General features: G+C 45.5%; 1 protein-coding gene across 1 annotated transcript; it reads right to left on the bottom strand.

Annotated features, from left to right (window-relative positions):
- Window positions 1-240: 240 nt before the first annotated feature.
- Window positions 241-13184, bottom strand: LOC136532420 (uncharacterized). The gene is made up of 10 exons (XM_066525020.1): window positions 12643-13184; window positions 5964-6038; window positions 5756-5858; window positions 4960-5048; window positions 4527-4638; window positions 4189-4242; window positions 4047-4095; window positions 3336-3436; window positions 3116-3231; window positions 241-1077 (listed from the first exon to the last, which is right to left on the bottom strand). Exons 1-10 carry the CDS (start codon window positions 12972-12974, stop codon window positions 750-752), a joined length of 1359 nt encoding a protein of 452 aa, XP_066381117.1. The 5' UTR covers window positions 12975-13184; the 3' UTR covers window positions 241-749.
- Between the last annotated feature and the right edge of the window lie 384 nt (window positions 13185-13568).

The following is a 13568-nucleotide window of genomic DNA, read 5'->3' as shown; positions in this document are numbered from 1 at the left end:
TTTGTAAATTCTGGAATACACAATATTGACGAAGGAACCATAAAAGCTATCTGACTTGGGACTGCGAAGAAACGCTCAGACTTTGAATCTCGTAGTGGAAGGACCTCAGTACTAACGCTAAACAATCTAATCAAGTGAATAAACTCGTAGTTAGAAGACTTAAGTATTTTACAAAGGAGAGGCGTTAACCTATCAGTACTTTTAGGTATAACTTAACTAGGCATAAAATGTACATGTTGATGTCACATCACCGAGTAAACTTTATAAATCCAAGTTTATAGTAGCAGTCTGCACGTATGAAAGTAACAGGGTATGTATTGTATCCAAGTGGACCATGAACTATCAGAGACCATCCGCAAAGCCATGCCACATTTTTCGTACAATAAAAAAAAGAAACAAAAAGGCCCATGGTAACCCAACTCCATAACCTAGACATTTTACCACGATTAAAAAGAAATTGCAATTCTAAGACCATTATATAGTTCGAACAAACTTACAGGATGACTGTCCTTGGTAACATAACTCGTTTTTATGTGTCAGTAATATATTTGCCATCTGCCGACAAACAGCCTGTTCATTTCGTCGCAAACGATCGTGGATTATTTACTGCTGGCTGGTTTGGTATGAGAGAAAAGTACTGTTCCAGCTTATAATCCACGATCGTATACAAGTAAGCAAACAGGCCGAAAGATGTAACTGGATATTAATCATCGATTAGGCCATGCTCCAGGAGTATCTTTCCATACTGCTCACAGGAAGTTCCTCTGAACAGAACCAGATGCGAAACGGGAAGTTAATCCTTGTGACATGTTCTCTGGGTCTAAGGCTACCTTTTGGCGCCCAGCAGTCAGATCCTTCTCCCGGTCCCATGGCTTCCATGGGTGGTTTCCCTCCCATTCTTCTTTTTCGTGCTGCTTTTGTTTCATTTTCTCCTTTTTACTCTCTCGGTGCTTCTGCACAAGAGACACTGATCTTTTGGAGGTATTGTACTTATCTACAATTGAAGCATCCGGGTTTTTGCTCTTTACATCATGGCCTTCTGCAATCGCCTTTGTCTTATTGTAGGCTTCTAGATAGCTGCAAGAGAGTGTAATCCATTAGCCCATGTACATTGGTATTATTTAAAGATGCAATGGGGACAAGGCGTACTACAAATGGAAATGCCAGTAATATGGTGCATCTATTTTATATTTTAATAGCAAAGCAAACTGATGCCACCATTACAATGTTGTTTGCCTGCTGACTCAAACAACGATGGCAAGATTCCATGAGTTTAATTAGTTGGCAATGAAAACAGTTGCCAATCAGCTGGTTTATATTAAGTTTGTGACATCCAATCCATGCACTTACGCTTTCATTATCATAAAGGCAAAAGGCATTATGTAATTACTAATGCCATTATATTTCTAGAATTATGAGCCATTCGACCATTGAAATACTATAGCATGGTATACATAAGTGACAATACATGGAAACACTAATTTCAATCCTGCTTAACTCACAATGATCAAAGGAAAGTTTGCTTTACAAAAGGATGATTTAATTTTCAGGATGTGTTATTAAAAATAATTCTGAGCTTTAGAATAATTAATAGTGTGCATATTGACGCAATAATATGCAAGCCTATAATATTTAAGTGAAATAACTACATATGCAAACGAATGTTCTACAAGAGCTAGTAACATTCATGCCTTTAACTAGTGTTAACCTGGAAGGAACTTCTCGCTCCTGGTGTTAGCCTACTGCTGGAAGTTCTTCACAGTTCAAAATTCCAACTAGGTTTTATCTAGTTTCAAGGAGGAACCAGTCATTAAAATAGTAGCAGCCTTCAGGTTGTTCAGGGAACAACCACATCATACAGAAATGTCACTATTTTTTGCCTCAGTGCCCAGTTGCTGCATGTTTGTGTGCTATTTTGCATTTTTCATCATTGCTAAAAGCAAAGTTGGTTTAGACAACTTCTATATGGAAGTGGAATTTGAATATTGCTTAGTGTGATGGCTCTACATGTAGGTTGCAATGCATTATTGCCAACTCTGCTATGTGGGCTTTTTGTCCTGTACTGATGCCAATTAATTCTCTTTACCAGTATTGCCACTGCACTAGCAGGCATGAAAAATATTGAACAAACTATCATAAATCATAAAAAGAACTAAACTGCTTCATAAGTGTTAGACAGCTATAGGGAGGGACTTAGTTCGGTTGGCCCTTTGGGCCTTGGCCCCGTGCATGATCTGTATGGTTGATTGATGATCTGTTGTAGGCAAGGATGCCCATGGCCGGCCCAGATTCTATTAGCCAAAACCCTAGGACAATACTTGCCTATATATGATTGTACTATTGCCTCCGCATAATCAATCTACTATTCCTGCGCAATTCCCTTGCTTTCTGGACTTGGTGGGCGGTGGTTTTGCAACTGAGTGTCCCTGATCAGCACCACTGGAAACTTACAAAATCGGGATCCTACTCTAGCAAGTCGGCCTACACTGCCTTTTTCTTGGGAACTATCAAGTTTGGTCCCTAGAAAAATTTGGAAAAGCTGGGCCCCTCTCAAATGCCAAGTTCTTCCTTTGGTTAGCCATCAATAAAAGGTGTTGGACGGCCGATCGCCTCACCAAGCACAAGCTGCCCCACCAGCCTGCTTGCCCTTTTGTGATCAGGCTGAGGAGACAATCCAGCACATCCTAATCTCTTGTGTGTTTACCCAGCAGGTTTGGACTTTGGTTTTTCAGAAACTTTCCATGGTGACTTTGGCACAAACTCCCCCAAGGAGATGCGCAAGGGGCTTAATTCCCTTATTATTTTGGTAGCCTGGGAAGTATGGAAATTTAGGAATGCTTGTGTGTTTGAGGGAGCTTCCGCTAATATTCAGTCTTCTGCACAAGGTCGCCGATGAATGTAGCTCTTGGCGCCTTTTCTGGTTGGCAGTCTGATCCCCTTGGTCGTGTTCTTTAGTCAGGAGCACGTGGTTTATAGACAACTGGGTTTCTGTAGCGTGTGTTCTGGGTGGGGCTGTTTTCGTCTTGCTCTTGTACTCTTTTCTTTCTTAGTGAAATGATACGGAGCTCTCCTGCATAGTTCGAGGAAAAAAATCCCTTGCTTTCAGTAAGCATACCTTTGCTGTGCCTTTTGTGCTCTATCAAGAGGGGTATCAGTCCAGACACTTGTGTCTCCACGTCCTTCTTTACCATTCATACTAAATGATTTAGTTGAATGCATCGGCACTCCTGCCTGTGAGAAGAAAAAAAATTACATACATGTAAGATATCACAATAAAGCATACTTTGGTGGATTGTAGATAAAACAATTACACAAGTAAATATTTCTATCATTACTTTTCTCTCGGGTGGCAATGTGGTCATCCATTCATCTCTCTTAGGTCCCTGTGACTCTTTTGGACCTGCTAAAAGTTCATCATCACCTGCAAGTGATACACCTGCAAGCAAAAAGAGGATGACATCATATTTATCCTTGACATTCAATATCTTCACAACTACCAGCTATGACAAACTTTGAACAAAAATAATCAATGAAATCACGTCCATCAAATCTGGGCGCACAAGCAGACAAAAAAATGAAAAAGAGGTTACATCTTATGGTGGTTAAAGTGTATTAGTGCACAGGGCTAAAGGCCCTCAATCACTGCAATTACCAAACACAAATAAAGTATAAATAACTAAAGTCAACACAATCACAGCATGTGCATGGAGCGCAGTATGTGAAATTTGCTTTATATCTTATAATTCAAGCTTTATGGAGAAGCCAGAGGTCCATTCAACAGTGTTTGATTTGGAAGCTAGTATGTAATTAGAGACAAAAAAATCATTCTTGTTATTATGATAGTTAATTTGATAATGTTGTGTTGCTTGCCTAAGTGATATTCTGGATAGGAATTCATAGCATGCAGTTAGATCTTCGTCATATAAAGTACAACTGTAGATTGAAATTTGTACCCCAAAAAATGTCACTACACGCTACAGTACATAGCATCAAATTATATCTAAATTTTATTTTGGAATATTGCTCTTGATATTGCAATAGTTTACCTTGTAACCGTCTCCATTCCGCAGCCTCACGCATTGCTTTAAGCTCAATCTAAAAAGTAGAGAAATGGGATAAACAGCATAAAATACTTATCTGTTTCATTCTGATCAAACAATAAGCAATAGATATTCTACAGAAGTTTACCTCAAATTGTTCCATCTCCTCTTTCTTTTTTATCTTCTCGTCTATTGCACCTCTCTGCAAATGAAGAAAATGCCAGAAACAAAAATGTAAGCTGCACTGAGGGAGGGAGGGAGAGGGAGGACGCTGGATTTTACTAATCAGCGAAAAGAGAGACAAACTAAGCTGGAACTTTCATCAAATGTTTTATCTCTTCAATAGTATCTTCTTTAATGGACACAGTATGTATTATTTTCTCCAAATAAGACAAATGTAATAGTGGTTCTGTACTTGGCAAAATTCTGCAAGTGAACTTTGATAGAAAGATGAACCTAGTTTCAGTGTGTGGAAAACTCGTGCACCTTATCAGGGTCTTGTAAGTCTTTGAAGGCATTATTTAATTTCACGAATGCCTCTTGTGCTGAAGGATGAGGACATTTGTCCGGGTGTACTAAAAGAGACAACTTCCAATACCTACAGTATAAGATAGGAGGATTAGTCACTTAAGCAGAAAACATAAAAGAAAAACATAACTAATGTAGCATGATGTGATAGGTTTATGACATAGATAACAAAATGGAGCCACTTTCTTCACGGGCGCTTGAAGATTGCAAGACCTGTAAAAGCCTAAAAGGTACTGCTACGAATTTTCACTATTTGTGTCAACAATAGTCTCAACAACCTACAGAACAAATACTACACGGACCATTCTATTATCTTTACAGTATGATTTGGGTAACATTTTTATTATCAAAACAAATTAGCTGTGAAAATGAAGAGCATACAAATCACCACCTTTTCTTCATGTTATCAGTTGACATCTTCCAATTTACCCCCAGAACATCATAAGGTGAATTTGTGTCAGCCGCCAATATTCGAGTAACCTACCAAAAAACATCCAAAAGAAAGGTCAACAAATTGCTGGAACATACAAAACCAGATATTTAATTGAAAAAGAAAATAAGAATTCAGAAAATAATCATGTTGTCCATTAAATGTTTATTAAGTGACAGAGACAAACTAGAAGAAAGAACTTCGCGTTCTAATCAATCAAAGGAGTGCTCTCAAAATTTTTTGGATCATAATCCCAAGTATCCCAACAGGACCTGAAAGTTGTTTATAATGTCGATTGCAGTTATACAAGCAAAGTGAGTCACACATATTACTCCGTAATTTGTGCCAAGGATCAAATATTAAGATATATATGATATCATCCAGAATAACAAATTGACCCCATAGGCAGCTGAGACTAGCTGATTGCAAGGTAAATAAGAAAAGCATGTAGCAAGGATCAATGAGGACACATTATACTGTTGTTAGCACAAAATCAATCAGGATTATTGATGACAGACAAGGTGGACAGGTTACATACACAACTGCTGTGAAAATTGCAAACAGTAAAGATAACTCGAGAAAAGTGCACAGCAAAAGCATGCAAGTCGATGAAGCAAGAAGTAAACTTGACCCAATCATGAAACCGTTGACTTGACTCCAAAGTACTAACAGTGGATGAACTTTAAAATAACATAGGTACTTGGTACTGCATTGCTCCAAAATTATTAATGGTGGAATATCATTACTGACAATGTACCTCTTCAAATCGCTCAGCTTCATTTGCAGATGCAGCTTCAGCAACTACAGCAGGCGGTGGGGGGCCTATGAGCAAATCATCACCGGCTTCCAGTTCAGCATCCCTGGTTAGGAACATTAAATAAATGAAATTTTGCCTAAGCTAACCATTGTTTGACACATGAATCTAGGCTAAACATATCAGACTAAAAACAAGAATAAATCATTACCGGCACCTAAGAGCCTCTGTCATTTCAGCTGCTGCAGCCAGTAATTCACGAGATGGCATTGCAGGACCGATTATCCTGTACAGAGCAAAAATATTAAATCGTGTAACAAGTTGGGCAGTAATCAGACAAAAAAATAATCATGTTGTGTCGGGTAACAAATTTGAGAAGGAAATGAGGCATTCCATAAACACACAGCCACACTAGATAGGATAATGCCAAACCTACTAATCAAGAACATTAGAACCTAGAATAGTTATTTCAAGAGAAAATGCAGCAGTAATATACTTTGACTACGCCGCATGTGCAGAACTCATCGAAGAACTCACAGCAACTCACTACTCACGAGAGCACCACCTCAATCAAGCAACCTACAAACGCAACTTGAATCAATCATGGGAACATAAAGACCTCATCGAGCACTATGCAGGTTCACCGATATGGCTATGGCTGCCACGGTTATTGTGTCATGCTTGGAAGCATGAAGCTCATAGTGCCCAGCATGAAGACTGCTTGTCGTGGGCAGGATCGGCCCTGATGTAACCTACAGTAGCTTAATGGCGCGACCACACGAGACAAGGGAGATCAAGGCTTGGTGGCACTTGGCCCTATCATGGGATGAGATGAAGGAGATCGAAGGCTGGCAGCGCTTGGCCCTGGCGTGGAACACGGAGAAACAGAGGAAGGGGGAGGTGGAGCGCTGCCACAAGGGAGAGGTGGAGCACGGGAAAGTTCATGGGATCTAGGGCAATGGCTAGAGGCAGCCAACGGATGCGGGTGGGGTCTGTCCCGGTTGTTTTCGTGTGATCTCCTCCCCCCCCCCCCCCCCTGTAGTTAATAAGCCCTGCTTCCTAAGCATTTCCTAGATAACTATGCTAGTTAATTATAGTCTTTAAAGACCTTGGGCAGCCCAAGAGGTGTGTACAGCCAAGGCACCTATCTGATTAGCTATGCTCTAGTGAGCTGTTTGTAATCAATGCAATGTCTATCTCTATATATAATCAAGGAGACGGCCTGGGGTTAGAGGCAGTCTGGCTAATCAAGTCTATGTTACCTCCAACATTTGGTATCAGAGCAAGGTTAGACACTAGAGAGCCACGAGGCCAACTCCTCACCTTCTCCACCCCATGTCGACCTCTACTGAGCGCGCTGCCAGGCTCAAGGCCAAGGGAACCGGCGATGGAGAGCTGGGCGACTCCTCCGGCCATGCCGCGCGCTTGAAGGCTACAGAGGAAGCAGCAGCGCTGGCAGTCCAGGCAGCAAAGCAGGCGGCGGCTGCTGCAGAGGCGGCAGCAAGGACGGCGCAGGAGCTGCGGGCCGAAATTGCTGCTGAGAAGGGAGAAGAAGAGGATGCAGAGGAGGAGGAAGAGGAGGCGGAGAGCAGGAATCGGGGGCTGCGGACTCCGTCGCGAGACAAGAGGCGCTCGCAGTCACCACTGCGGGACCGGAGGCGCGGCCGCGGCGGCGGTCGCTACGAATCACCGCAAGGCAGAGTGGTGTACCGCGACTCCGGTAGCAGCACGTCGTGGCCGATGCTGGACAAGACAAACTACTACGAGTGGAGTCAGACCATGAAGCTGAGGATGCAGGCGCGCGATCTCTGGGACGCCATCGAGGGCGGTCCTGTCCAGTTTCACGATGACAGGCGCGCACTGGAGGTGATTGTCGGGGCCGTGCCCAAGGAGATGGGCATCCCACTCCTCGACAAGGCTACGGCGAAAGAGGCGTGGGACGCCATCGCTGCGACTCGCATCGGCGTGGACCGGGTCCGTCGAGCAACGCTGCAGCGCCTACGCCGCGATTGGGAGAACATCGGCGTCAACCCCGGCGAGCAAGTGGAGGATTTCGCCCAGCGTCTGTCAACTCTGCACCAGCAACTTGTCATTCATGGTGACAAGGACATCACTGAAGAGCGAGTGGTGGAGAAGTTTCTGCGCACGGTGCCGGCCAAGTATGTGCAGATTGTTGTCGCCATTGAGCAGTTCCTCGACTTCGAGGCGCTCACTCTCGAGGTGACTGGAAGGCTCAAGGCGGTGGATAATCGCGAGGAACAAGCGCTGACCGAGCCGGTGGCCATCAACGGCAAGCTGTTGTACACCGAGGAGCAGTGGAGAGCGCGCTGGAGGAAGGAGAAGAAGGGAGATGATGCCGGTGGTTCTGGATTCAGGAACCAGCGCGGTGGCGGTGGACGTAGCCGCGGTGGTGGACGAGGACGAGACAGAGGCGGTGGACGTGGTGGCGGACGAGGAGATGGCAATGTTGCTGGCCGCGTCGGCCCCAACACCTGCCTCAACTGCAACCAGGAGGGCCACTGGGCACGTGAGTGTCCCCAGCCGCGCCGTGAAGGTGCAGAGCGCGGCGGTAGAGGTGGAAACCGTGCTGGCCGCGGCGGTGGCAGCCGTGGTGGAGGCCGTGGCGGCGGAAATCAGGCTGGGCAGCGTGGCGGGAACCAAGGAAGGCATGAGGCGCACGCCCAGTACGCCGAGTGCGATGAAGATGGCGCTCTGTTTCTGGCACATGGCTTCATTAGCCTGGAACAGAGCACGCTGGCGCACAGCTACACGGCGCAGCACGTCGAGTTCTCCGAGCCACGTGCTCGCGCCTATCTCGGCGTGGACGAAGAAGAGGTGGACAGCGGCTGGTACCTGGACTCCGGCGCGACGCATCACATGACCGGGCGCCAAGAGTTCTTTGCTGATCTGAACACTGGCGTTCGAGGAACGGTCAGGTTCGGGGACGCGTCGAAGGTAGAGATCAAGGGCGTCGGGTCTATTGTTTTCCAAGCCAAGACCGGTGAGCAGAGGGTCCTTCATGGCGTCTACTTCATTCCGGCGCTGAAGAACTCTATCCTAAGTCTGGGTCAGCTTGATGAAGGAGGGTCCAAGGTTGAGATTGAAGATGGCGTGCTTCGCATTTGGGACAAGAGCCGCCGTCTGCTCGCCAAGGTACACAGAGGGAAGAATAGATTGTATATTCTGCATCTTGAGGCTGCACAACCTCTCTGTCTCGCGGCGCGCAAGGATGATGAGGCGTGGCAGTGGCACGAGCGTTTCGGCCATCTGCACTTCGACGCACTCCGACGACTCAGCAAGGAGGAGATGGCGCGCGGGATGCCGGTGGTCGACCATGTTGAGCAGGTGTGTGACACCTGCGTTACCACCAAGCAGAGGCGGCGTTCCTTTCCGGCTGCAGCAGCATACCGTGCCCAGAATCAGCTTGAGCTGGTGCACGGTGACCTGTGCGGTCCGGTCACGCCAGCGACACCGGCGGGCAACCGCTATATCTTGCTGCTCGTCGATGACGCTACCCGTTTTATGTGGGCTGTGCTGCTGCCATCCAAGGACGCAGCAGCAGAAGCAATTAAGAAGGTCAAGGTGGCAGCAGAGGTGGAAAGCGGGCGCAAGTTGAAGGTTCTGCGCACCGACAATGGCGGCGAATTCACCGTCGCGGAGTTTGTTGCATACTGCGCTGATGAAGGTATTAAACGGCATTTTAGTGCTCCTTATTCACCGCAACAGAACGGTGTTGTTGAGCGCAGGAACCAAACAGTGGTGGCCATGGCACGAGCTTTGCTCAAGCAACGCCGGATGCCCTCTCGGTTTTGGGGGGAGGCTGTGATGACGGCTGTGCACATTTTGAATCGATCCCCAACGAAGGCGCTGAAGAATGCCACTCCTTATGAGGCGTGGCACGGCCGGGCACCAACAGTCGGCCACCTCAAGGTCTTTGGCTGTGTGGCTTATACCCGGCGGCTTACTCAGCTTCGCAAGCTCGATGACCGCGGCGAGGCTGGCGTGTTTATCGGCTATGCGGAAGGGGCCAAGGCATACCGTATCTATGATCCAGTGTCCCAGCGCGTGCGTGTCAGCCGCGATGTGGTGTTCGACAAAGGCCGCGGCTAGGACTGGGCATCACCGGCAGCAGGCACATCAGAAGCAGCGGGCAGTGAGTTTACTGTTGAATTCCCATGGGCGGAGGCACTTCCTGAAGCAGGAAGTTCAGCGTCGCCTTCACTATCTCCTCCGCCACATCCTGCATCGCCTGGTTTCTCTCCGGTGAATGCAGGAGAGCCTGCAGCGGAAGCAGAGGAGCCCGCAGCGGAGGCAGAGGCGCCTGCGTCGCCCAGAACACCTACACTAGCTCCAGTAAGTCCTCAGGTTGAGCATGTGACCCCCCCTGGAGGATGATGATGAAAGGGTGGATGCCTACCACGACGATGAAGAACTCCGCTATCGAAAGATTCATGACATTATTGGTGATCAGCCAACCCCTCCGCCGGCGCAGCGGCTGTTTGCAGAACTGAATCTCACCCATTATGGTGAGCCTACAAGCTATGAAGAAGCCAAAGATGATCCAGATTGGCAAGCAGCGATGAAGGAGGAGCTGAGATCAGTAGAGCGGAATGGGACTTGGGAACTTGTTTCTCCCCGTCCTGGTCACCGTCCAATTTCACTGAAATGGGTGTTTAAGCTGAAGAAGGATGAGCATGGAGCTGTAATTAGGCACAAGGCAAGACTTGTGGCCCGTGGTTTTGTGCAGCAAGAAGGAATTGATTATGAAGATGCTTTTGCACCGGTTGCAAGGCTGGAATCAGTGCGTGTTTTGCTTGCCCTAGCAGCACAAGAGGGATGGGCAGTACATCACATGGATGTGACGTCTGCATTTTTGAATGGAGAACTCCAGGAGGAGGTTTATGTTACACAGCCTCCAGGTTTTGTAGTACCAGGAGAGGAGAAGAAAGTGTACAGGCTGCACAAGGCTCTGTATGGCCTAAGACAGGCTCCTCGGGCATGGAATGCTGAGCTTGACTTGACTCTCAAGCAGATGGGTTTTGAGCAGAATGTGTATGAAGCTGCTATGTACAGGAAGGGATCAGGTGACTCCCTACTGGTAATTGGAGTATATGTTGATGATTTGATCATCACAGGAGTCAACCAGCAGAAGATTGAAGCTCTCAAGGTAAAGATGAAGCAAACCTTTGAAATGAGTGATTTGGGTCTTCTGTCTTTCTATCTGGGAGTTGAGGTGAGACAATCAGAGGGGAGCATCACTCTGAAGCAAACCCATTATGCTAAGAAGATACTTGAGCTTGGTGGTATGGCAGGTTGTAATCCAGCCACCACACCCATGGAAGAAAGGTTGAAATTGAGCAAGGAAAGCACAGCAAAGGAAGTAAATCCAACTCAGTACAGAAGACTGGTTGGCAGCTTGAGATACCTAGTGCACACAAGACCAGATTTGGCTTTTACTGTAGGGTATGTTAGCAGATTTCTGGAGAAGCCAACAACTGAACATCTTCAGGCTGTGAAGAGGATCTTGAGATACCTGGCTGGTACTCTAGATCATGGGCTCTGCTACACTAGAACAACAGGCAAAGCAAGGTTTGTGGGTTACAGTGATTCAGATTTGGCTGGAGATGTTGATTCAAGCAAAAGCACAACTGGATGTTTGTTCTTCCTTGGAACCAGCCTGGTCAGCTGGCAGTCTGTCAAACAGAGAGTTGTTGCTCTGTCTAGCTATGAGGCTGAATATGTGGCGATGACAACAGCTGCAACCCAAGCTTTGTGGTTGTCAAGACTGTTTGTAGATTTGTTGGGAAGAAAAGTTGAGGTGGTGGAACTCAGAGTAGACAATAAGTCTGCTCTGGCTTTGGCAAAGAATCCTGTTTTCCATGACAAGAGCAAGCATATTAGAATCAAGCATCATTTTATCAGAGATTGTGTGGAAGAAGGTAGCATCAAGACAAAGTTCATTCCCACTGCAGATCAGCTCGCTGATATACTGACTAAAGCCTTGGGCAAAACCAAGCTGGAAGAGATGAGGAGCAGGATTGGGATCAAGGAGATCAAGATTAGTTGAAGCAGGTCTTAGGGGGAGAAATGTAGTTAATAAGCCCTGCTTCCTAAGCATTTCCTAGATAACTATGCTAGTTAATTATAGTCTTTAAAGACCTTGGGCAGCCCAAGAGGTGTGTGCGGCTGCCAAGGCACCTATCTGATTAGCTATGCTCTAGTGAGCTGTTTGTAATCAATGCAATGTCTATCTCTATATATAATCAAGGAGACGGCCTGGGGTTAGAGGCAGTCTCTGGCTAATCAAGTCTGTGTTACCTCCAACACCCCCCACCCACCCACCCACCCACCCACCACCTCCTGTCCGGTTCCCCCCTCCCACCCGTTTTTCGAGTTTTAGGAAGCTAACTATGGGGGAAAGGCAAAAATAAAGCTCCTATTTGCTATCCACAAACTCACTAGATGGGGACGGACAGGAGGGCCATGATGCATGGTGGCAAGGTTCATCATAACCCCTCATGGGAGGGCAAGTGGAGACGAACCCTCATAACCCGGTTGACACCCACCTGTCTCACCAGGTTTCGCTCAGTGGGATACGATCATGTCCTTGCCATGTGTTATTAAGTTACTAATGCTACTGAATACCAGCATCAAGAATATATGCTAATAGTGGGAATGTGGGATACTCTGGCATTATAGTGAAGCAGACATTAACATTCAGTAATTGAAAAACTCATGTACTGTTGTTAGCCTAAAGTAACTCAATGAAGGACACATCTGGTGCAACTATCTAGCCAAACAAGTATATGGCCAAGAATACTTCTATCATACTTACAGTATGCAATGAAATTTATCGGGAATACTGCAGCAGAACAAATTGTGACACCAACCTTCGTTTAGGAGGTTCCTCTTCCACATCAATAACTTTCGGCTCTTCGGAAATAATATCATCTTTATCTTTATTTTGCACATCAAAGTTAGCCTGTGGTAGTTCTTCTCTATTTGGTGATACTGACTTTCCACTTTTGTTATCTGAAAGTCTGGAACTTTCTAATAGTAATGATCCAACAATATCAAGCGTAGGAACATTTTTTGGAGGCAGCAAGTAAGCCCCACTTGCACTTTCTTTCAGTCTCAGAGATCGGAAAAGTTTCTTCAAGTGCTTCACCAATGGCTTGTCGGAAATTCCAGAAATGTCAATGCCTTCACCACTGTCTATCATTTGGAGAAGCTGAAAGTTCACATGTCATGAGCTATCTTAAGAACACAGAACATAAAAGTTACACTAAAAATGCATGTGGTACAAATATACACATTAAATATATCCAGGAAAAATAATATTACAGCACAAAGAGACTGCAGGTTGTACATTCTATTTTCAGTAGCATATTAAAAATCGAAGAGAGTTAATGTACCCAATACTTTTGGACAAATGAAGCCACCATAGTCCATAGAAAACAATAAGTACAAAGATAATAGCTAGAATAATGTTTCATACCGTTAGATGGCTTATAAATATTTGTATTTCCCCATTGTCTGTACCTGTATATATTTGGGCCTAGAGCTCTCATAATGAATACAAGTGCAACACATACACCACTTCTATGCATATCTAATATATGAATATATCATGCTATTAAGTAACTTCAATATTATTATGCCAATTGGAAGCCTAAAAAGGCAGTATAAATATAAAATTTTATTAAACTTTCAAAGATGTAACTCAATGTATAAAACAAAATATGCAGCAAGAAAGAAGCTCAAATTTTGGTCATGCAGATTGATCACAAAGATAAAGGGTAACTCTGCAAGTCAT

This window comes from Miscanthus floridulus, unplaced genomic scaffold, assembly GCF_019320115.1.
Source record: "Miscanthus floridulus cultivar M001 unplaced genomic scaffold, ASM1932011v1 fs_615_1_2, whole genome shotgun sequence".
Taxonomy (NCBI): domain Eukaryota; kingdom Viridiplantae; phylum Streptophyta; class Magnoliopsida; order Poales; family Poaceae; genus Miscanthus; species Miscanthus floridulus.
Note: the sequence above shows the minus strand (reverse complement) of the source record. Positions and strands in the feature narration are given on the sequence as shown.